Raw genomic sequence first — 25,579 nt, 5'->3', positions numbered from 1 at the left:
CGCGACACACCTGCACACTGCAGGCGACACACTAACGTGTCCCGACACACAGTTTGGAAAGCTCTGCTCTAGCCTTTATGGATCCACAGTGTTTATCCCATGCCCCTTTGAAATCCTTCACAGTTTTAGTCTTCACCATTTCCTCTGGAAGGGCATTCCAGGTATCCACCATCCTCTCAGTGAAGAAATACTTCCTGACATTGGTTCTAAGTCTTCCTCTCAAATCGTGACCCCTAGTTCTACTGAATTGTTTCCAATGAAAAAGGTTTGTTGACGAACATGGATCATTAAAACCTTTCAAGTATAGCTCCTGAGCTGTGTGTGAACCTATTCTTGTGGATGTTCCCTTGTGTATTCCTGTTGCGTGACAGGACTGAAACACAGATTATTGGGAGTGTTCACACACTAGGAAAGGGCTGCTGCACCTTTTCATACAGTGCCTTTTCAGCGTTGTGTAGAAAGAGTGTTACAAAGACACATAATAATGGAGTGCTGTGTAGCCTACAGTGAAGACTTCATATGTGTTTTTTACTGTTTTTCTTCATTTCTTTAGGTCAAAATGACATTTAGTAAACATGCCAGATGAGTCTCCTGTGAGAGACAGACATTAATGCAATATTCTTCATTTTATCTCCATGCAGGGCGGTACAGGAGCAGGGAAGGCAAGGCCTAGGGTTTCAGCCAAAGCCAGTGCAGCGCTCCCTGTTTTCTACTGATCAGTTTCTAGAACAGATCTTTCAAGAGCCCATTGATTCAGATGAATCATATATAATGTTTGGGATTTGATAGTCTGGTAACTGAGGAGGGTTAAATCCAGTGGGCAGGAAGATAGCATGCCCATTGAAGTAATAATTGATACTGCTGGGATCAAGCACCCTCCAGCAAAGGCTGATAGTTGAGAGCATGAGAGGGGCCTCTGGCCTTCTACCTCCTCATCTGCCCTGAACCCCAGCTCCAGCTGCAATACCCAAGGATCCAGAGAGGGCATTGCACAGGTATGGTGGTACATTAGTTCTATGAAGGACCAGTGTTTTGCTGAATGCCTTCACTATCAAAAGAGCATAGTCAGAGGTACATAAGAACACAAGAAATTTCCATGCTGGGTCAGACCAAGGGTCCATCAAGCCCAGCATCCTGTTTCCAACAGAGGCCAAACCAGGCTACAAGAACCTGGCAATTACCCAAACATCAAGAAGATCCCATGCTACTGATGCAATTAATAGCAGTGGCTATTCCCTAAGTCAACTTGATTAATAGCAGTTAATGGAATTTTCATCCAAGAACTTATCCAAACCTTTTTGAAACCCAGCTACACTAACTGCACTAACCACATCCTCTGGCAACAAATTCCAGAGCTTAATTGTGCACTGAGTGAAAAAGAATTTTCTCAGAATAGTCTTAAATGCGCTACTTGCTAACTTCATGGAATGCCCCCTAGTCCTTCTATTATCCAAAAGTGTAAATAACCGATTCACATCTACTTGTTCAAGACCTCTCATGATCTTAAAGACCTCTGTCATATTCCCCCTCAGCCGTCTCTTCTCCAAGCTGAATAGTCCTAACCTCTTCAGAAGGATAAGCTGTTCCATCCCCTTTATCATTTTGTTGCCCTTCTCTGTACCTTCTCCATCGCAACTATATCTTTTTTGAGATGCGGCGACCAGAATTGTACACAGTTTTCAAGGTGCGGTCTCACTATGGAGCCTTACAGAGGCATTATGACATTTTCCGTTTTATTAACCATTCCCTTCCTAATAATACCTAACATTCTGTTTGTTTTTTTGACTGCTGCAGCACACTGAGCCGACTATTTTAAAGTATTATCCACTGTGATGCCTAGATCTTTTTCCTGGGTGGTAGCTCCAAATATGGAACCTAGCATCGTGTAACTCCAGCAAGGGTTATTTTTCCCTATATGCAACACCTTGCACTTGTCCACATTAAATTTCATCTGCCATTTGGATGCCCAATCTTTTAGTCTTGCAAGGTCTTCCTGTAATGTATCACAATCCACTTGTGATTTAACTACTCTGAAGAATTTTGTATCGTCCGCAAATTTGATAACCTCAGTCGTCTTATTCCTTTCTAGATCATTTATATATATATTGAAAAGCACCCGTCCAAGTACAGATCCCTGAGGCACTCCACTGTTTACCCTTTTCCACTGAGAAAATTGACCATTTAATCTTACTCTCTGTTTCCTGTCTTTTAACCAGTTTGTAATCCACGAAAGGACATCACCTCCTAACCCATGACTTTTTCACTTTCTTAGAAGCCTCTCATGAGGGACTTTGTCAAACGCCTTCTGAAAATCCAAATACACTACATCTACCGGTTCACCGTTATCCACATGTTTATTAACCTCTTCAAAAAAATGAAGCAGATTTGTTAGGCAAGACTTCCCTTGGGTAAATCCATGTTGACTGTGTTCCATTAAACCATGTATTTCTATATGCTCTACGATTTTGATCTTTAGAATAGTTTCCATTATTTTTTCCCAGCACTGAAGTCAGGCTCACTGGTCCTTAGTTACCCGGATTGCCCCTGGAGCCCTTTTTAAATATTGGGGTTACATTGGCCACCCTCCAGTCTTCAGGTACAATGGATTATTTTAATGAGAGGTTACAAATTTTTACTAATAGATCAGAAATTTAATTTTTGAGTTCCTTTAGTATCTTAGGATGCATACCATCCAGTCCAGGTGATTTGCTACTCTTTAGTTTGTCAATCTGGCCTACTACATCTTCCAGGTACACAGTGATTTGGTTCAGTTCATCTGACTCATCACCCTTGAAAACTATCTCTGGAAATGGAGGTGGAGTGGATAAAATAACAAAATTAATCACTCCTTGGCAAAAAGGCAGAAAAGGAGATCAGGAAAAACAGCAAGCCAAGGAGGAACAGCCAGAAGGTTATAAGCACAAATGCTTAGAATCTGGCCAATAAAGTTTCAGATCTGCAGGCCCTAATGGTGGAGGCAGACTTGTATATTATCGCTATTACGGAGACTTATGAATGGGACACGGCTGTACTGCGCTATAAGGATACTGATGACAGAAAAGGGAGAGGGTTATCTCTTTATGTCAAGAATATCCAAGCAACTGAAACACAGGGGAAAAGTTTAAGTGCTGTACTCATTTGTAAAAAGAAGTGATGGTGACTCGGCAGCGGTTGAAGTTGCTACACTGGCGGCCGGATTTCTAATGGCCCACGTGCGTAAAACACAGGGTTACGTGTGCATTTTAAAAGGGTCCGGCGGCTCACATAACCCCTATTACACGCACAACAGCCGGGCCTCAGCAGAGGGGCGGTCTGGGGGCGGGGCTAGGGGCGCCTGGTACAGCGGCCATTTGCTGCAGCTCCTTTGCAGGAGGAAAAAGTAAGTTTAAAAAAGGGGGGGGGCCTAGGAGAGGGATAGGGGATGGATAGGATAGGGGAAGGGGAAGAAAGGTTAGGGTAGGGGGTAGGGAATTTCCCTCCTAGTCTGCTCCTTAATATTTTTTTATGCAACCTCAGGTTTTGCAGCTTTGTTCTACATTTGTGGTAGTACCAGGGTTTAACGTGCCTTTTTTAAAATCGTCCTCAGCTCACTGCTTTTCTGTCTTCCAAAATGGGTCCTGGTTGGGGACCTTCCTGTGATTTCCCCCCCCCCCTCTCCACTGGATAAACTGGTGGGTGTTCTTGTGCTATTTGGTTTAAGCTGCTCTCTGCATGCCCTCTTTGTTTCCTCTGAGGATCTGTTTTTCTTGATTTGGTGTTGTACATTTACTGTGGACACTCCCCCCTCATATAGCAGAATCTTATTGCGTTTCATTTATTTTAATTTTTATTAATTTATTCCCTTATTATTATAACTAGATGTCTGATTTCAAATCAAGTTCATTCTTGAGTTGTATTTGTTAACATAGTAATGATGGAAGAAAAGACCAAATGATCCATCTACCGTAGTCTGCCCAGCAAGCTTCTTATGGTAGCATCTGCCATGCCATGTAGGTTACACCCATGTTTCTCTTCAAGATAGCAACTGCCGTTCCATGCAGTTATCCCCAAGCCTTATGATAACCCATAAAAAAAAATGACTGCTAGCAACATTTTTACTGGGTGATGAGCCTTCTTGAAAATTCAGACAGTGCTGCTTGATGTGCTTTGCTTACGTACTTGGCTGTAGAAGCAGTCCTATGCTTTTTCCCTTATTTTTGCATATCAGTACCCCAGACCATAAAAGCCAGGGGCCCTGTTGGTTGTTGTATGAATCCAATTCCTCTTCCACCCAACCCCTGCCGACAAAAGCAGAGAGCGATGATGCAATGGCATCAAACGCATCAAGACTTATTGGTTAAGGTAGGTAAGACCATATCATCGGTTAAGGGTAGTCATTGCGGCTCGATGCAAGTTACCCCATGCTTATCAGCTTTCCAGACCATAAAAGTCGGGGCCCTCGGTTGCTGTCTGAATCCAATTCCCCTTTCCTCCTGCCGTCAAAGCGGAGAGCAATGTTGCAGTTGCATCAAGCATCAGTGCTTGAAGGAAGTGGCATCACTCATTCAAGATGACCACTTAGTTGACTAACTCCTCAAGCCGATGCTTTTAAAAGAAAGTTTGCCTTTCACAGGAGTTGAATTTACTTTTTTATGTTTTAGCTCCAGGTAATAGAAGTGTCGGCCTTGAGAGATGTCAATCCTCCACAGTAAAGTGTGCAGTAGATTATAACAATTATGGAGCGGGGAGAAGGGAATTTTCTGTGAGGGGTAAGACAACACTGGGAAGGAGTAAACAATGTGTGGTTTTTGTGAGGGTTTTTGTTTTACCTTGTGCAAGGTTATTTTTCAGAGGTTGAGAATTGAACACTTTACAGCTATTTGCCTTTTTTTTTTTTTTCTACATTCTAATGACATCTTGGGCCTTTATGTTTATTTTCTACATTATAGCTATTACAATAGTTTCAATACATTTTAAAGGTTTAAATTCTCCATCTGAAAGGAGCTGTTGTTCAAAGAAGCACTGATGTTAAGGGCAGGCATTCTATTTATACAGGGAAACACATTTACATATAAAGGATGAGCTGCTGATAAAATCTAAAGAGATTCCCCATCCATGGTATCTAGCGTCTAGTTCTAGGAAAAAATAAATATGGGTGGAGTGCGGGTTTATTTCTAAGAATGTTTGTGCTGATTTGTTGGGAAATTTGCAAAGACAATGAGGGATCGCGATATTATGCTTAAAACGGTGATAGCTGAAGAAATATGCACCTCTGTTGAACATCTATGGTCCCACTTTGGACCAGGGGATCATGTTATAAAATCGCATGTCCATGGTGCACGCCTAAGTTTTGAAATCTACCCCTTATTGTCCATCTCTAGAGGTAGTCATGAGAGATACTTTTTTGGTCACCTTACCTGCTTTGAGATGTAAGAACTTGTAAGATGTAATAAGAAATGGGAACTGCATATAAATTGGCTGAAAGTAAACAACCCTGATTTTGAACACTATGATGTTATAATATAATATATTCCTTTGTTTGACAGTTTATGTGCAGTATTAACAGTGTTGCTGGGAGGCTAGGGTGGGGTGGGGAACGAACAAACTAAAGGAAATTGTACCAAAGACTATAGTATTTGCTTATTTCTGTTATCGCAAAGGCTGTTCTTTGTTATTGTGGTCAATAGTCTTGAAATCAGAGAAAAAATAAGCATCAAGGCTAATTGGTTAAGGATAGTAACCACAGCACAAACAAGTTACCCACAGGCACTCTTTTCTTCTTTTCCTCTTTTCCATCCTCTAGCCTTTAGGGATCCACGTGCTTATCCCATGCCCCTTTGAATTTTTTGACTAGTTTTGTATTCACCACCTCCTCCAGAAGGGCATTTGAGGTATTCACCACGCTCTCCATGAAGAAATATTTCCTGACTTTGGTTCTGAGTCGTCCCCCCTGGAGTTTCATTTTCATGACCCCTAGTTCTATTGATTTCTTTCCAATGGAAAAGGTTCATGCATCATTAAAAACCTTTTAGGTGTCTGAAAGTCTGTATCATATCTCCCTGCACCTCCTCGTCCTCCAGGGGGTGTACATATTCATATCCTCAGCTTCTCCTCGTAAGTCTTTGCCGATGCTGACCCCACATCATTTTGGTCACCTTTCTCTGGACGCCTCCATCCTGTATCCTTTTTGGAGATAACGGTCTCCAGAACTGAACATAGGTACTGTAGGTGAGGCCTCACCAAGGATCTGTACAAGGGCATTATCGCCTCCTTTTTTTACTGGTTATTCCTCTCTCAATTCAGCCCAGCATTCTTCTGGTTTTAGCTATTGCCTTGTCACATTGTTTCACCACCTTCAGATTGCCAGACCTATTTCTGCCAGAATCCTTCTCTAGGTCCCATGCACGTCAGTCGCTCTCCCCCCCCCCCTCCCCCCAATCATATACATCTCTTTTGGATTACCACATCCCAGATGCAGGACTCTGCACTTCTGGGGCACTGAATCCCAGCTGCCAAATCTTCAAACCACTCTTCCAGGCTTTCTTAGAATCACTTTTCATTCTCTCGATCCTTCAGGCGTGTCCACTCTATTGCAGATCTTAGGTAATCATCCACAAATAGACAAACCTTACCTTCCTACCGTGCTTGCAATGTCGGTCATGAAGTTATTGAACAGAAGCTGTCCCAACACTGATCCCTGTGGCACGCCACTTAACAGGTTCTCTCTTCAGAGTAGGTTCATTTACCATTACACTCTGTCTAAAGTAAGATAAATATTTTTTTTAAAAAATGGAATTAATGGCACTTCCATTTACATTGGTGGTGGTTTACTTGCCACTCAGAGGAACTGGACAGAGATCTGGCCAAAAACATCCAAAAGAGGCAGGGCCGGTGCAAGGATGTTTAGGCGCCCTAGGCAAGCCTTCTGCCTAGCACTCCCAACCCCACCACCACCCACCCCCATTCTCAGCCTCGGCTCTTACCCTCATTTCGCGCCGCTGAGTGTCTGCTTCTTGGGCCACGAACAGGATGGGCAGTGCTTGTAGCCCACTGAATCTCTACTCCTCTGCCGTGAGCGGGATAGGCTCCACTTGTGGCCCCACTTGGCTGCTCTTTGTGCCCCCTAAAGGGTCGATGCCCAGCCAACCACCTAGCTTGCCTAATAGGATGTGTCGGCCCTGCCAAAAGGTGAGGTCGGGAAGGGTGAAGTGCAGCTCAATGGAGATTTTAATCTGACAGATGTGGATTGGAATAACCTTTCTGCAGAATCTGTAAGAAGTAGAAAGATTGTGGATGCCTTTCAAGGGACTCAAACAAGTGGTGATGAAAGGCTACAGTGAGAAGGATCATGACAAGGCTAGTAGAGAGGCTTACTGAGGTCTCTACTGGTGGGGAGGCATTAAGAAGTAGGATAAGATTGTGAACAGGAAAAAATCATAACAGCTGGGAAGACTGGGATGGACTTTCTGGTCTTTATCTGCCATTATTTACTATGGTCCCAATTTTGAAGAGTTTAGGCTCCTAATCTTTGGAGTTAGGCTTCTAAATTGGCCTTTTTTGAAAATTTACTAGGACTAAGTTTTAAATTAGGGAAACTAATTTCATTAGGATCCTAAAAAGTGGATGGCTACAGGGACAGAGTAAGGGTGGGGAAACAGGAGCTTGCACTGATTTTCAAGAACTAGGCCACCTAATTTAGGCATCTAAATTTAGGTAAATGAATAGAAAGTTGCATCCTAACCCTGTCATGTGATGGGGCAAGGACCTGGAACAAAGCCAAATGGCCATGGCCCAGTCCCCAGACATGTGGATAGGAGCAAGGTCATGTTGGCGCTAATTGGGGTTAGGGACACCCAGGCCCTGAACCTAGACACCAATGCAGATTTTAAGGTACTGGGGTATCGGGAGAGTCCTGGGGTGGGGGGGGACTGACGTGGGTCACTATTTGGGTTTGGGGAGGAATAAGGAGTTGGCTGAGATGGGGGCTCGTAGTCAACACGCATTTATAAGAATTTATTTTATTGTTTTGGGGGGGCAAGCCTCGAGTTGGTGCCCCAGGATGGGTCTAATAAGACCCCGATACTTGATTTCTACTTCTAGTGGGGAGCCATGGCTGAAAAGTCTATATTGTTGATTATACCACCCTATATGGGGGGAGGGGGGGAGAGAAAGAAGAAGAGAGAGAGACTTTAGGAGGGACCAATATGTCACTCTAGTATTTAGAAACCAACAAATAAATGGAGGATGGAACACACTCAAGAGTGAATCCACTAGGGAGGAGATGTGTGCAAACAGTTCAGAACCGTCTGCAACAAGGGTTTGTTTTGATGCTTTGCCGCCACTATGCGCGTCTGACCTTTGGGAGCATATTGGAGCGCATTATCTGAAACGGAGAAGGATTACTTTCAAAAAGTAATTTTTGTGAAGTGTACTTTGAAGTAGGTATTAGGACATTTTGGACAATGTAAGTGGACAACGCTCTAGAGTTACAATAGCTCTGATTAACAATGAAATGTCTGTTATGTAAATGCTGTTTTCATTTATCTGCACTTTTCTCCCCTATCCTTCCCAGCCTTGGCTGAAGTAAGTGCCCTGCATTCAGACCAGAGCACTGATGGATTTATCTAGCCAACTGCACAGCTACAGGAAGCCTACTCCAGAAATCAACTGGAAGCCTGAGGACAGCCCTGATTGGTCCACCCCAGGATTCGAGAACTCAGAATGCTGATGGAACAGTCACTGTGACGAGCACATGCAACTTCGCTGCAGAATCTCTGCATCTCTGAGTTGGGTTATCATTCACCCAGTGCAGAGCAAGGAACTTCTAGTCTTCCAGTATCCGGAGGGTAGAGGTGAGTCCCTTCCAGTTTTTGAATGCAACCTTTCACCTCTGAGGAATAGCAGATTAGGCAAAGCGCTCCAACTGGGGGGAAGAGGAAATGGGCCATGAACCATTTAACTGCTGGCACCCAGTTTTTTGGCTGGGAATCCTTGATCATGGGGAGAGCAATTTTGAAAGGCATTTAGGCACTTAGGCAAGCTACTGTTTTTTTTGAAAATTGATTATGAGGCACAATGCTGAATGGTTTTCAATCACACAGGAAGTTCTGATGTGTCATTATTATGTAGATGGGGATGTGGCATGTTAGCAAAAACTGAATGCTCAGCATACTCTCAAAGATGGGAGCATGTGCTGAGCCAGCTGTTTTTGTTAGCTCAGTTTTGTAATTCATGAAGCACATAAATATTAATTTTTTACAGAAAATAGGTAAATCTGGGTAGAAGAAGCCCCCAGTAGAAGAAGCTTCCTTCCATTGTTTTCTGTTCTGGAGAGGAGAATCTGGGGACATACTCGCTCTATTCTCAGGAAGGGCGAAGCAGGGATCCCAGATGAGAGGAGGCAAGAGGAGAGCTTGCACAAGGCAGAATAATTCACAGGATGTAGGTATGGGTGTTTTGGCACATCATGGAGATGATGAGTCTACCACTCATGAGTCAATGGCAACAGAATGCAGGCTCGAGGAGTTGAACCCGTTGCGGGCCCAGGAGCTGCCCTTAATGGGTCATCTCAGAGGGAGGCCTTCCTCCATCAGGGAGAGGACCAGGGCAAAGGTGGAGGAGAACATGTGGTTTGGAGTGGGTTGTAAACCTGAAATTTAAATTCTACGTCTGGTTGGATTGTTTCTATTCTCTGTTGCTTTGTGTTTTCAGCCATTGATGGAGAATAAGACATCATCATTGGGGAATAATCAGCATGCCTGTCCTGATAGTGTGCATCTTTGTGTGGATTTGGACAAGGAAACTTAGAATTGAGAGCCTTTTTCATTTGTTGGGAAATATACATTTTACAAGGGCATCTCAGAAATTTCCATTATATAACATAGTCTTCACTTTTAGAAAATCAGTCAAAATTCTTCCTAAAAAATATTAGGTTACTAGCTTTGCTCCTGGCATTATATATAGTTCTTGTGTATGGGCAGAGTGCATCTCCCTGTCCCATAGCCTTACCCCAAATACCCGAGAACTGTGCCCTTGCTCCTGTTGAGGTCTCCATCCAGTTATAATGTCTGGAATGCTGGAGCTGAGAGTCAAGAATGGCTCAGAAACTTTTATAGTGTTATTTTCAAGAAAGCATCAAACAAGCACAGGGAATCTTTGAAGGAATGATAGGGCCGTATGTTTTTGGGTTTTTTTGTCCACCATGCTTCTACATTTATCCACACTGTTTGGTTTAACTAATTTGCCTCAAATTTCTGATACAGCCATGTTTAGAAATTGTCAGCAATGACCTCATATGAAATGCAGTCTGAATTGGTTCAGGCACAATGTTTGGTATGATGTCTATTTCAGGGGCTTCTCATGAACTGTAATAAAAAAATAACAAGAACACCATTCTACCAAGGTCTATCCTTATTTCAAAATCATTTTTTGTTTACTAGAAACCACCAAGAACAGTGGATCAAACAAGTATAAAATTTTATAAATAAATAAATAAATAACATGATGGACACATTCTCACAGCATTTAAGTGTATCCTAAATGCAAACACTCCATTTTACATTACTCGAATGGGAAACCAGGGACCAATTCAATGGCTTGAAAATTCAATTCAAAGTCTTATTGCTGTTGAAACAATTATATCATCACATTGGAAAATGATTAAAAGAAGTACTAGATGTAGTCTATACAGCAGCTTACTTTGCTGAGAACAGTGAACTTTGCTGTTCTTTAACTAAAAATTCACCACTGAATTTGTATTATCTCCTTTATAAGATATTTTGGGTTGCTCAACCTAGTTGTGTTTGGAAGAGATATTGAACAGTATGGTGTTTGACTTACAGGTCAGAGATTCCAAGTGTACCTAGCATTCCAGAGTTAAAAAATACCGATCAAAACCCACAAGTGGGATGCCCCCAACATTTTGGTTGAAGATGGCCCCAGCATACCAGATGAGAGGAACTGCGTACCAGACCCTGGGTGAGAGCATCCCAGAAAACACCTTGCAAAACAATCCCCAGACGGAGAAAACACATGTAAGAATCACAGTGGGCCCTTATTAATGGGACTAAACAAACATTTTATTCTCCCAGTGTTGGGAATTTACACGGTATCACTAGCATGATTTTAGCCATAGCCTACCGTACATGGAAAGAAAGCCAACAGATGCTAGCTGGCCAGGAAAATAACTCTTTCTTTTCATACTGTCAAGAAAAGCAAAAGACAATTATTTTAGTTATGTTATTTCACTTTGCTTGGGTAGCTTACATTTATGCTATCAGTTTCAAAGCAAGGACAATAAAACTATTCAGAAACACACTGACAGGTCATATATAGCCACATTTACAGACAAAATAATAGTCATAGATATCCTTCTTAAGCACTATGGCCAAAACAACCATCCAAAATATAATATCCCATCCACAGCACCCAAATTATTAAACCTAATAGCAACAGTAAATCCTTCTCCCCATCTTCTGTCTTGGGGTTCCATATCTGTCAGGCAGTGCTGAGTGAAAAAATCTTTAATAACGAGTTTCTTATAGGTACTTTCTCTCCCCAGGACCCAATTGTCATATAAGTAGAAAATCTTTGCTCCTAAGAGATATAGTTTAGTTGAGAGGTAACAAGGTAACAAAATAAAACAAAATAAATAAAGGTAACAAAAATTTGAAATTGTTTTTAGGAGGGGGGGAGGAGGGGGGAAGGGAGGGTAGGGAAAGTTCCTTCTCAGTCTGCTCCTAATTGGAGCGGACTGGGAGGGGAAATGGGAAGGCCCCGCTGCGTTTGCCATGCGAAATCGCTAAAATGCACCCCCTTTGTGCGCTCCGCCCCGATTTGTAACAAGACTCAACATGTTATAAAATCGCACATCCATGTGCGCATCGGGGGATGCGCGATTTTAATAACATGTGCGAGTCTGTTAGAAAACGGGGGCGGCACGCACAAAGGGGGTGCATTTTAGCGATTTTCGCATGCAAATGAGGGGGGTTTTAGAGTGTGCCTTTGGTCCTCGGCCCTATCCCAGACGAATGCAGGACCGAACCGAGGTTGGCGGTGTGTCCCAGCCATGGGCGAGAGACAAGGGCTTGACCTGTATGCTTCCGGAGCCAACAATGTGATGTTCGTATATGAACAGTCCTCCGACGTTCCAGCCCTTTTCGACCTGCTGCTTGGTATCGGCATGAAGCAGAGGCCGGACTGAGGATGGAGGGCAGACGGAGGCCTGCTGTCAACAGAAGGACTCAGGATGTTGAAGACACCGGAAGTGGATGAGGATCTTGGAAGACTGTCGACGAGACGAGGAACTTGAAGACTCTATACGAGACGAGAAGTTTGGGAAGGTAGTCATTGGCACTGTCTCTCAGGACACCCTACACAGTCCACCCGCGGACTGGTCATGGACCACCCTGTTCTTCTGCGCGCCCTACACAACCGGAAGAGGCTGGTCACGGACCACGCGGAGAGCGGGACAAGCGCAGGAAGAAACCAGGCCCAAGGCGAGACTCCAATGACAAAGCCGGTGTCTTCCGTAGAACCACAGGAACTGGCAGGTCAGGAGGACTCAGAACACAGGAAATGGATCCAGCTGCGAGGAGACTCTGATGACGGAGTGGAGTGTCATCCCGAGAACCATAGGAGCTGGCAGGTGAGGAGAACTCGGAAACACAGGAAATGGATCCAGCTGTGAGAGACTCCAATGACGGAGCGAGTGTCATCCAGAGAACCATAGGAGCTGGTAGGTCAGGAGAACTTTAAGGCACAGGAAGAAGAACATCAGGAATCCTGGAAACATTAGGAAGCGAGACATCGGGAAGTGAACATCAGGAAGCCTGGGCAAGGGACCTCAGGAAATGAAGACATGGAACCAGGAAGCAGACGAGACATGGAGCTCCAATGATGCACAGAGGCCTGACGGAGTGCTGGAAGACCGGAACTTCCAGGGACGAAGTAATTCCGATACAAGGCAGAGTGCTGGAGAAGAGCTTTTATACAGGCAACTCCCTGGGAGGAGTCCAGATGGCCGCCCCTCGCTGGTCTATAAGAGGTGGAGAGGAGCCGCGGGGTTGCCCTAGGGAGAAGGGCATGGCCCAAACCAGAACGTCCAGGTGCAGATAGAGCAGGCCTCGAGTAGGCCCCGAACAACGCCGAAGCCTCTCAGGCCGTGGAGGCATGATCCGGACAGTGCTCAAGCGAGGCCCTGGCTTCGGAGCGGCCTCCAGAAAAAGGTGAGAGGCCTCCTGTGGCACAGCTACAGGAGAAATCGTAACAAAAGATAAATCATAAGGCTTAATGGTTAAGGGTAGTAATCGCCGCATCAGCAAGTTACCCCGATGCTTGTTTACCTAGACTGCACAGATCAATGCCTTGTTGGATATTGTCTGAATGTACATCCTCTTTTCCACATTTCTCCCTGCCATTGAAACAGAGAGCAATGCTGTATATGCATTCAAAGTGATGTATCAGGCTTAATTGATTTAGGGTAGTAACCGCCGTGATAAGCAAGCTACCCCCACGCTTATTTGTTTATCCAAACTGTGTAGTTCAGGCCTTGTTGGTTGTTGTCTGAATCACAATTACATTGTTGTAATCCTCCCCTGAGTCTAAAAACAAATGGCAAAAACAGCTCCTGATTGAATATTTCATTCAGCTCTTGTTAAATGTATTCTGCATTCAGTCCTTCCACTTTCTGCTGATGGTTCTGCTGGTGTTCCATTTCACAGGCCTTCCTGTGACGAAGCAACCCCTTGTGAAACGAGATTTCCTTGTATGTGGGCATGCATTCTCCCGTCTTGTTCTCGCTGCAGGCAGGCCAGTCGAACTGGGCAAATGCTCTCTCACTATATCTCTCTCTGCTCAACTTTATTATTTATTTATTTATTTATTTATTAATGCTCCAAGGCACACACAGGGTGCCTGCTCCATGGAGTTCACAATCTAGCCAAGACACATAGAACCAAACAATAAAGAGGCTCTGGGAACTTTGCATGAGGTTCAGGTAATTGATTATTGTAGAAACTGGTTAAAAACAAAGTCATGCTCAGGAAGAATCACATCTACGATTTAGAAGCTGCCTAAAAAAGGTGGGTTTTTAGCAGGTTTTGAGTGAGCAAAAGATCTCTGCCTTCTAAGAGGGTATATAAAAAAGTCAGGCAGTGGGACTAAGCAGGAAAAATCAGTATTCTGAAGACTGCTTAATCTCCAGAAACCTTCTCTTCCAGTACCTGCATTGAATCGTTTTGAATGTTTACATTTACAGGTGGGAACCCCAGGAACCAAGGTGAAGCAGAGGAAAATAGACCAGAAACCAGAGGATGGCAAAAAGAAGGTGTCTAGGTGCATTTTTGTAAATGAGGACATGCATGAGACTGAAAAAATCACTTCAGGATGATTTGAACAAGATTTAGCAGGAAGAAGGAGAAATGCGAACGTGCAGGGTACCTAGAGAAGTCGAAACTTCAGAAGAAATGAATTGGAAAAAACAGCATATAGAATATAAGATTATTACTTGAAACAACAAAAAAAGATGAGAAGAGGGAAGGAAATTTATAGTGGATGGAATATGATAAGTTTAAATGCAGGGAACATTCGATGTTGCAAAATTATTGAAGAGAAACTTTTATTAAGGTGAATTTTCCAAACATTACGCAATTAAAAAATGAGCATATATTGTTCTGACTTGGGAGGTGGACCCTTGGTCCTCTCGTCGGTAGGCGATGCCAATCACAAGATCACTGGAGGTAATTGAAGAAGATCTGGATGCAGGCGCCTCCTGCAGGTCGTTTAGTCCAGATAGCTGGCCGCCTCCAGCAGGTCGAGAGAACAGGGGTAGGCACATCCCGCGGGTCCGTGGAAAGAAGCTGGCGCCTCCAGCAGGGTCAAGAAACCTGAAGAGGGTAACAGAAGTCAGTCCAGAGAATCAAGAGCCAGCACACTCCGCAGCCAGTCAAGGATCAAGATCCAGAATACCCGCAGCCAGTCCAGGGGTCGAGCGCCAGAAGAGTCCGCAGCCAGTCCAGGGGTCGAGAGCCAGAAGAGTCCGCAGCCAGTCCAGGGGTCGAGAGCCAGAAGAATCTGCAGCCATTCCCAGGGGTCCGAGAATCAGATGGAATCCGCAGCCAGTCCAGGGGTCGAGAGCCAGAGAGGTTCAGTAGCCAGTCTAGGGATCAAACACAGAGGAAGCAACCAGGAACCAAGATCAGGAACTAACACTGGAGCCAAGAAGCCAAGGCAAGGTCTGAGGGCTCAGACCTTGCCTTAAATAGTCCCCCTGAAGGTTGGAGGTAGCAGGAAGGAACCAACCTACTCCTGTAGGTTTCCTTTTAAACCGAGGCCATAGCGCCCGTGCGCCCTAGAGGACCTCAGGGAGCGAGCATAGCCGCGCGGGAAGGACGCCGCGGCATCTTGAAGCAGGTAGCGGCTGCTGCTGCTGAAGGAACCACCGACGCCGGCCTCAGCATCGGCGGTCATCCCGGTTGTTGGGGTAAGTGACCGCCCTGGTCGCAGCTTGCCGTGGCCAATAGCATAACAGTACCCCCTCCTTTTAGGGCCTCCCCCTAGAAGTCTTGGGCTTCCCAGGATGATTGATGTGAAAAATTTTTTAGGAGATCCTTGTCCAAGATGTTCGTAGCAGGCTCCCATGAATTCTCTTCTAGACCAAATCCCTCCCAGGCCAGAAGATACTCCCACTTACGACCACGCTTGCGAATATCAAGAACCTCCCGAACTTGATAAGTGTCGTCTTCCGCCCTTACTGAAGAAGAACAGGAACCTTCCGAGAGACCAGTTGAGGATCAATGCTCAAAAGAGAACATGAAATGAGTTGTGAATGCGTAGAGTAGCCAGAAGGCGTAATCGATAAGTCACGGGCCCCAATTGCTTGATTACCGGGAAGGGACCAATGTACCGGGGAGCTAGACGCATCGAGGGAACCCGTAGACGAATATATCTGGTACTGAGCCAGACCTTATCTTCAGGGTGAAAACATGGTGTGGGTCTCCGATGTCGGTCAGCAAATTTCTTAGCGGTCCGAGCCGCTTTCAGTAACATTTGTTGCGTACGTGTCCAAAGTTTTTGGAAGTGGATGGCGGTGAGCTGGGCTGCCGGAGAGGAGACAGGCAGAGGTAGCGGTACTGGTGGGGCCGGTTGATGACCGAAGACAATTTGAAATGGAGAGGATCCAGTGGAAGTACAGGAATGGAAATTGTGGGAAAATTCTGCCCAAGGCAGCAAAACCGCCCAGTCGTCCTGTCGGGAGTTGACGTAAGAGCGCAGGAATTGTTTCAGAGCTTGATTCGTTCTCTCTGCCTGCCCATTGGCCTGGGGATGGAAAGCCGTGGTGAAGTCCAGTGCAATCTGAAACATCTGGTACAGAGACCTCGCCAATATCGAGCCATAAATTGAGACCCACAGTCGACGTGATGTGCTGGGTATTCCGGGGAGACGAAAATATGTGCCATGAAGAGCTGTGGCCAATGTGTGGAGCGGAGGGAAAGGGCGGGCATGGTGTAAAGGTGAGCCATTTTAGAAATCTATCAACTACACCCATATTACTGTATGTTCATGCAGAAACTGGGAGGTCTACAATAAAAATCAGTTGGAGATGTGTGTCCATGGTCTTGTGGGTGTAGGGAAGTGGTTGCAACTGCTCCCAAGGTTTCCCAGTAGGAATTATTGTGCTGCGCACAAACAGGGGCAGGAGTCAGCATACGCTTGAATGTCTTTACGCATCCCTGGCCACCAATAGTGTTGTGTTGAAGCAGATCCTGAGTACGTCTGCGTCCCGGATGCCTGCCAACGAGAGTCATGTCCCCACTTTAGAACTTTATTATGGAGCCTCTTGGGTACCACGGTCTTACCAACGGGAACCATGAAAGTTGCTGAAAGAATGACACGGGCAGGGTCAATGATGTACTGTAAGGGTTCTTCTATGTCTTCGGAGATAAATGATCGTGACAATGCGTCGGCCTTAATATTCTTACTGGCTGGTCGATATTTTAATTCAAAGTCAAAATGTGTAAAAAATAACGCCCAGCTTGTCGCGGATTCAGGCGGTGGGCTTGTTGTAAATATGTCAGATTTTTATGGTCCGTAAAGACTGTTATCCGATGTTGAGCTCCCTCTAGCCACTGCCGCCATTCTTCAAATGCAAGTTTGACGGCTAACAGTTCTTTATCGCCGATGGAATAATTGCGTTCCACAGGTGAAAATTTCTTTGAAAAATAGGAACAGGGATGGAATTTCCCACCAGCATCATTCTGACTCAAAACTGCTCCAACCCCCTCCGTAGAAGCGTCTACCTCCACCGTGAATGGACATCTTGGATCTGGATGACGGAGACAGGGTTGCCGCAGAAAAGCGTCCTTGAGAGTTTGGAATGCTTCCATCGCTGCTACCGACCAGGTTTTGATGTTGGCCCCCTTACGTGTAAGTGCAGTTAACAGTGCAGTCAGTTTAGAAAAATTCTTGATGAATTGACGATAATAATTAGCGAAACCCAAAAAACGTTGGAGAGCTCGTAGCCCATTGGGTCGGGGCCATTCTTTTATACACTTCACTTTAGTCTGATCCATTTCGAACCCTTGATTTGAAATAATATATCCTAGAAAGGGTAAGGATTCTGCTTCAAAGATGCATTTCTCCAGTTTGGCATATAAGTGATGTTCCCTTAGACGTTGTAGAACTTGCGTCACATGTTGGTGGTGCGACTGTTGGTCCCTGGAGAAAATCAAAATATCGTCGAGATAAACAATCACACAAATATATAATAAGTCTCAAAAAATCTCATTAATGAAATGTTGAAAAACAGCAGGGGCATTAGTTAAACCAAAAGGCATGACTAGATATTCATAGTGTCCATCTCTGGTGTTGAATGCTGTTTTCCACTCGTCTCCCTCCCGGATCCGAACTAGATTGTACACCCTCTGCAGGTCCAATTTGGAGAATATTTGAGCTCCTTGCAGACGATCGAACAGTTCAGCAATAAGAGGCAGGGGATAACAATCCTTGATGGTGATAGCGTTAAGACCATGAAAGTCAATACAAGGACGTAAAGTCCCATCTTTCTTTTCAACAAAAGAGAAACCAGCCCCTGCAGGAGAGTTGGATTGACAGATAAACCCCTTCTGTAGGTTGTCCTGGATGTATTCAGTCATCGCCCATATCTCCATGGCAGATAAAGGATAAACTCTACCCCGCGGAGGAGTGGATCCTGGAACCAATCGAATAGCGCAGTCGAATTCTCGATGCGGGGGTAAAATATCCGCGGCCTCTTTGGAAAAAAGTCTGCGAATTGTGCATATTGTGGGGGTAGTTTCTGTAGTACCGAAGTGCAGATGAGGCTAGAATCAGAAGTAGATCTCCGTAAGCAAGTCCCATGGCATCTGGTTTCCCATTGAATAAGTTTCAAAGACGTCCAGTCGAATTGTGGATTGTGGCGTTGAAGCCAGGGAATCCCGAGCACAACGGGGTGGATGGCTTTGCTGAGGATGTAGAAGGTGATTTGTTCGGTATGGTCGGGTGCAATGTGGCAGTTTATAGGTACTGTGTGATGTGTGATTTTCCCAGGTAATGGTTCCCCATGGATAGAAGAGATGATCAACAGTGTGGAGCAGAGTTGAGTGGGGATGCGGAGTTGATCCACTACTTCCTGCAAAATGAATTCTCCCCCCGCGCCAGAGTCTATTAAAGCCAAAGTGTTAAATACATGTCCACTGATGTCCAGAGTGACTTGTAAAGTGAGTGGGGGAGATGGGGAGGCGAGACCTAGAGTGACTCCCCCTGAGCACCCTAGGCTTTGGAGTTTCCCGGCCGAATAGGGCATGTGGCAATACGATGGCCAGCTCCCCCACAGTAAAGACAAAGGCCCGCCTTGCGACGTCTCAGATGTTCTTCAGGTGTTAGAGGTCCGCGGCCCAATTGCATGGGTTCGGCCACCGGTCCCTCGGGAACTGAGGATTCTCTCGATGTAGTAGAGGTGAAAGGCAGAATGTAAGGGGTAGCCGGGCGCCTCCGTGATCCTAGTGTTTCCCGGGCCTTTTCTTGTAGCCATCGGTCGATCCTGGTAGCCATTTCAATTACTGCATTTAAGGAGGAAGGAAGTTCAAGAGCGGCTAGCTCGTCCTTGATTCTGGCAGATAGACCTTCTAGATAAATAAATCGTAGAACAGATTCCTCCCAATGAAGTTCCATCGCCAGTGTCCGAAATTCGATGTTGTAATCTGAAATAGATTGTCTTCCTTGTCGAAGATGCAGCAGATCCGTACTGGCAGCAGCTTGCTTCCCTGGTTCTTCAAACGCAATTCGGAACAGTTCAAGAAATCATGGTAGATCCTGTAATACTGGATCCGAGTGCTGCCAGAGCGGAGAGGCCCAGGTCAGAGCCTTACCCTCAAGTAATGAGAGAATATAGGTGGTTTTCGTTATATCATCTGGAAACAGAGTTCGTTGAAGGCGAAAATGCATGCTGCACTGATCCAGGAATCCCAAGCATAGACGAGAATCCCTGCCATATCGGGGTGGCATGGGTAGAGGAAGAACAGGTGGATGGTAACTTTGAGTAACAGGCGGAGTGGGTACTAGCGGAGGAATAGGAGCCGGAGGACTAGAATATGTTGCGACTACAGCGTCAAGCCGAGCGTTGAGTCGTTCTATTGAGGCAGCCATGGATTCTAACATACTCTGTTGCTCCATGATCCTCTGAGCCAAACCAGGAACTGCTCTTAGGGCGGAGGCCTCGGCCGGGTCCATGGCCTTGGCTTACTGTTCTGACTTTGGAGGTGGACCCTTGGTCCGGCGAGGGATGAAGTCCTCTCGTCGGTAGGCAAGGCCAATCACGAAGGTCGCTGGAGGTAATTGAAGAAGATCTGGATGCAGGCGCCTCCTGCAGGTCATTTAGTCCAGATAGCTGGCGCCTCCAGCAGGTCGAGAGAACAGGGGTAGGCACCTCCAGCGGGTCGTGGAAACAGAAGCTGGCACCTCCAGCAGGTCGAGAAACAGAAGTTGGCGCCTCCAGCAGGTCGTGGAAACTGAAGAGGTAACAGAAGTCAGTCCAGAGATCAAGAGCCAGCACACTCCGCAGCCAGTCCAAGGATCAAGAGCCAGAAGAGTCCGCAGCCAGTCCAGGGGTCGAGAGCCAGAAGAATCCGCAGCCAGTCCAGGGGTCGAGAATCCGAGGAATCCGCAGCCAGTCCAGGGGTCGAGAGCCAGAGAGTTCAGTAGCCAGTCTAGGGATCAAACACAGAGGAAGCAACCAGGAACCAAGATCAGGAACTAACACTGGAGCCAAGAAGCCAAGGCAAGGTCTGAGGGCTCAGACCTTGCCTTAAATAAATAGTCCCCTGAAGGTTGGAGGTAGCAGGAAGGAACCAACCTACTTCCTGTAGGTGTTCCTTCAAACCGAGGCCATAGCCGCCCGTGCGGCCCTAGAGGACCTCAGGGGGCAGAGCTTAGCCGTGCGGGGAAGGACGCCGCAGCCATCTTGAAGCAGTAGCGGCTGCTGCTGCTGAAGGAACCACCGACGCCAGCCTCAGCGTCGGCGGTCAGTCCGGTTGCTGGGGTAAGTGACTGGCCCCGGTCGCTGCTTGCCGCGGCCGATAGTCATAACATATATGCACATAAATAGCCTCTACTCACATACTCAGTATTTTATAAAAGTCCAAAATACACATGTATTTTCACTTTTGTGCACTTAAAACAGGGACAGTCTAAGGGCGTTCCTGGGCGGGGCCTACAGTTAAGCGCATAAGTTTCTATTTTAAAAGACAAGCGCTTACATTTTCCAATTTACTCGCGTATTTGTACACCAGTCTCAAAAGTTCTCAATTAAAACTCTCAGGGGTGCCCACACTGACAAGGGAGTACCTGGCAGGGAATTCCCTTAACAAAAAGCACACCCAATGAGGGGTAAAGGCCTCACTTAGGCAGAAACTAAATAGAGCTCCTTCTTCTTCAAGAGCCAAACCAAAAAACACACCTACTATCCTCTCAACCCTTAGTTGAGGCTGCCAAGAGGAGGAGCTGAAAAGTGGTGTTCCTTGTACATGATTCATGAGCTACTTAGAAAAATCTTGTGGCCAACCTTTAGGGGTGCCACACACTCTTCCTTCCTTTTTGTTTGACTATTGAAGACTGAATTTTATTTTTTGTCTGGTTAACTGGGTTCCCCATAGCAAATGGTGTTTAGTTGCCATCACTGGGGGAGGAATTTTCAGAGGAATCTTTCACCCGGCGAGATCAAATGACCCTTCAGAAGTCGTTGTTCAAATGGATTCTCATTCATTCCTGGGAGGAGAAGAGAACAGGAAGAAAGAATAGTTGCCACAATTTTCCAGTTCTAACAACTACCTATCATCAAGAGATTCTGTAAAGAGGTTGGATAAGAAGTTTGAAGCCTATTCATGACAAATGAATCAAGGTATGAGAAATGGGACTTTGAATTATGTCATTCAGACAAATTTAAGCATCCTGTCCACCATCTTGGGAGGAAGTTCCAAAACTGCTCCTGACATTGGGATGGGCCAGGGCCAGAGTCACAGATTTATTGGAAAATGGGAATGTAATGGACTGCATTGAACAAGGACTTGTAAATTGCTATTCATTTCACCTTACAATCAATTATCAGTAATGTTATGTTGAAACCACATTCATTGTCCAGCGAGATTATTACTGTATATCTTAAAAACTGTTAAAACAATGCTCAGGGAGATTATTCTCCCCCCGACAGGAAAGCCTGGTGGAACATAGTGGGTTTATGGAAGGCATTGATACCTTAAGCCCTAAAATTGGAGGTATGCCCTTGGACTTCTAGTTGAGAACCCCAATTGATAGGTTACATTGATGTAATTGAAAGAGGAAATAGAGTACTATTTGGTTTTAAAAATTTCAAGCAGTAGAATGGAAGTAGAAAGTACATTGCATATGCTAACTTTACATTAAAAAGGTCAATGTCATGTTTGGCCCCTAGAGTTTGGGATCATAACATTTGGGGATCATAATATGAAAGGACAAATAATCACAGTTGCTACTGATGAGATCACCTTTCCATTACTCTATTACTGCATCTTGGAGAAAGGTAGGCCTAGTTTAATAACCTGGGTTCATATCATGCTTTTCCCACTGACCTTGGGCAAGCCATTTTATCTCCCATTACCTCAATACCCAATGGGAGGCAGAATTTAAAAGCGTTGCTTGCGCAAAAATGGCCACATACATGCGTATGTGGACCATGCGCGAGTGACGTGAATTTTAAGAAGCTGGAAAGGACACGCATACAGGCACGTATGTACGTCCAGAATAAGGAGGCAGAAAAGGGTGTTCTGGGGGTAAGACCAAGACTGACGCACATAACCATGAATTTTGCAAAGGCAACAGGTGTATGTTACCTGCATAACTTTGCTACAGCTCCTCATGAGGAGGGGGAGAGAGAGAGAGAGCCTCTGTATGGGGCCAGTCTGATACTCTACATATAGGTACCACTGTAGAGGGGCACTTTGAATCGGAGTGGGTTTTTGGGAGGTGGGTTGGGGTTAGGGGGGGGGGGGGGGTTACAGACACATTCACGGGGATCCATTGTAAAATTGACATCACCGAAGAATTTTAGTCCTTATAAGCGAGGGGAAGGAGTTGATTTGTACAATGCAGCTAGCAGAGACTGCAGTGTACAAATCAACTCCTCTTGTTAGACTTTTCATTGCTTTTAAAGACTACAATTCTTTAATGATGTCAATTTTACAATGACTACCACTGAAGGTGTCTGTAATAACACCCCTAACCTCAACCCATCTCCCAAAACCCCACCCCCACTCCAAGTGCCCCTCTACAGTAGTACCTATATATACAGTGTCAGCCTGACCCTATACAGAGGCTCTCTCTCTCTCGCTATCTCTCTCTTCACATAAGATATGTATGTATAGGCTATTGGTATTTGCATACCATGAGTATTTTATATGCTATGTGCGTACTTTATGAAATGAGGCATATGTTTGCTCGCGTCACAATGGGCGCATGCGCATTTCTTTTAAAATTTACCAGTAAGATTATAAACTCTTTGGGGTAGGGACTGTGTGTACCTGCATTGCAGCAAAGCACTCTTGTATAGAGCCCGATAGAAATGAGAAATATATAAATATTGCATTTCTGTGATTAGATACTCTGTAACTGCATGCTTTTTATTATCTCAATTATTTTAGGATTAATAAGTCCATTTAGCAAAGAATCTTCAATAGAAGTAGTTTGTGGCTTTTATTATCCATTGTCCTTATCACTTCATCTGCACCTTCTTGTCATTATTATCTGTATTTACATCTAGGTCTTAAATTCAGTTGGAGCTGTCCGGAGCAGGGCTCTGATAAATAATTACCAAGGCCACAGGAGTTTGCCCACGTCCCAATCTCCAGTCCTCTTACTCCACCCCCATCCCCCAGCAACCTTTCTTGGGTTGGTGCAAGGTATTAGGTGCCCTAAGCGAAGCCTACAGTCTGCTACCCCCCCCCCCCCCATCATACTCTCCCCACACACAATTAAAAATGCTGCATTTATAATAGATTGTACATGAACAAGAACATTTAAAGTATAGACGTATGAAGTAAAAAAACTCACTTATACAGTATATTTCTTTACATGCAATGCTGTAAAACCTTGCAAAAATTAAAAAAGGTTGTGTGAATTTTGGACTCATATTGAGGGCTAAATAATATACTTTGCAGTTTGAAAATTGAGGACTGTAAATTGATCTTTCTATTTGTTGGTTGATTAGGTTTTGTTAACTTGATTATATTAATTATGTTAAAATTTAAACTCTGCGAAGTGTATGTATTTCATTTTCAAGTTATTCTTGAAATATTTTGTAAAATGATAAAAAAAAAAATAAAAAAGACCCTTGGAATTGGTATTAGTCTACTGCAATGGGCCTGGTCCTCCGACAGCCATGAGTAAACTGAATTACAATTTCAATATATTTATTTTTAAAACATTTTTTAATTGCTCTTCCAGATTAAAAATTGCTGAAAGTGATATAATAAATCTCCCATGCCAAAAGTGCAATAATTGCCAGCACTCAAAAACAACCCTACTTACAAAAAGGCAATACTACAATTATTACACCAGTACACCTCCTATTAGGAAAACAGAACAAGCCATGCTGCTATATATACCTACATTTATTTATTTATTTATTTATTTCGGATTTTTATATACCGACATTCGAGACAGCAGTCACATCATGCTGGTTCACATAAAACGAGAGTGCATAATAAACATAAACTAGAACATTGGTGCGGAAAAGGCAGTTACATGTAACAGGGTAGCTAGAACTTGGTGAAGAAGGAAGAGAAAGGACAGTTATTAATTAATAATGGCTAACGCTAGTAGAGATAGCTAACAATAGTGTAAATGACAATGGGGTGTGAGGTTGGGGTGTTGAATCAGATGGAGTCCGAGAATGCTTGTGTGAACAGCCAGGTCTTTAGTCCTTTTCTTAAAGGTTGAGAGGCAGGGTTCCAGTCTAAGATCTGGGGGATGGAGTTCCATAAGGGTGGACTGGGCTGTAGAGAAGGCCCGATCTCTTAACGTGATGTGTCTGGTAGTTTTGGAAGGCGGTACCTGAAGCGATCCCTTGTATGCATCTCTTGTCGGTCTTGATGATATATGTAGTCGGAGAGGGATCTGAAGGTCGATAGGAGCCAGTTGATGGATTGTTTTTGTATGTGGTGAGTATGGTCTTGTATATTATTCTGAAATGGATGGGTAACCAGTGAAGGTCCTTTAGGATAGGGGTTATAGAACCTACCTAGCAGAATACGTGGTCACACATTTACAATTCCTCAAAAAACATCAAACAATAAAATCAAGAAATATAATCATCAATATAAGTAAAAGCCATACTAATAAAAATATTTCAAAACAGCTGATAAATAGAGTACGGTAACTTCCAATAATTTAAAACTCATATACATTTTCCAAAGTGCAAAACATTATTTCTAAACATCAGACACAAACTACACCAAATACCTGAAAAAGATAAAGGGGTGGATTTTAAAAAGGAGCGCATGCGGTCTACATGTGTGCACGCACATGTACACCCAATTTTATAACATGCACACCCCCCCCTCCCGATTTATTCAGTGTATGTCCTGGGCCCATCAAATAAAGCCCAGCTCCCTCCTGCAATCGATATCTTTAAAAATTGTCACACATACACCCACCCCCAGAACCCATGGATAGGGAAGAGTATGAGGTACCCTACAACCTTGCACATGCACCACCACCACCCCCCACATACACCTTTTACAGACATAATTAAATTATGCATTGATAACAAAATTTACATTAAAAAGAATATTCAAAAGTACAGTCTTCTGAGGCACAATTATCACTTACAACATGCATATTATATTTACATGTACTTGCTGTGGTGCCAGCAGAAAATCCTGCAAAAAAGACTCTTGGAACTCCTATGGAATTTTTGTAATGCGTTTTGGATGTGAGCTTGGCTCACAGAAAGCCATGAACAAATAGAATTACCATTATGATATAATAAACATTATGATACAGTAAACTGAAACCTCTGCTTCATCTTAATGACTTTCGCACAATCCTCCAAGCC

At 44.4% G+C, this 25,579-nt stretch overlaps 1 protein-coding gene across 1 annotated transcript in view; it reads left to right on the top strand.

The window, feature by feature from the left end:
* LOC115082669 overlaps positions 1-25,579 on the top strand; it is a gene marked incomplete at both ends in the record, with an annotated part of 51,388 nt that overhangs the window by 7,698 nt on the left and 18,111 nt on the right. Inside the window, one exon of the mRNA XM_029586864.1 lies at positions 12,513-12,625. Within this exon, the coding sequence (XP_029442724.1) occupies positions 12,513-12,625 (113 nt within the window). The remainder of the gene's footprint in view (positions 1-12,512; positions 12,626-25,579) is intronic.

Source organism: Rhinatrema bivittatum, unplaced genomic scaffold (assembly GCF_901001135.1).
Source record: "Rhinatrema bivittatum unplaced genomic scaffold, aRhiBiv1.1, whole genome shotgun sequence".
In the NCBI taxonomy this organism is placed as follows: domain Eukaryota; kingdom Metazoa; phylum Chordata; class Amphibia; order Gymnophiona; family Rhinatrematidae; genus Rhinatrema; species Rhinatrema bivittatum.
The sequence above is the reverse complement of the archived record's forward strand: the minus strand, read 5'-3'. Positions and strand labels throughout refer to the sequence as shown.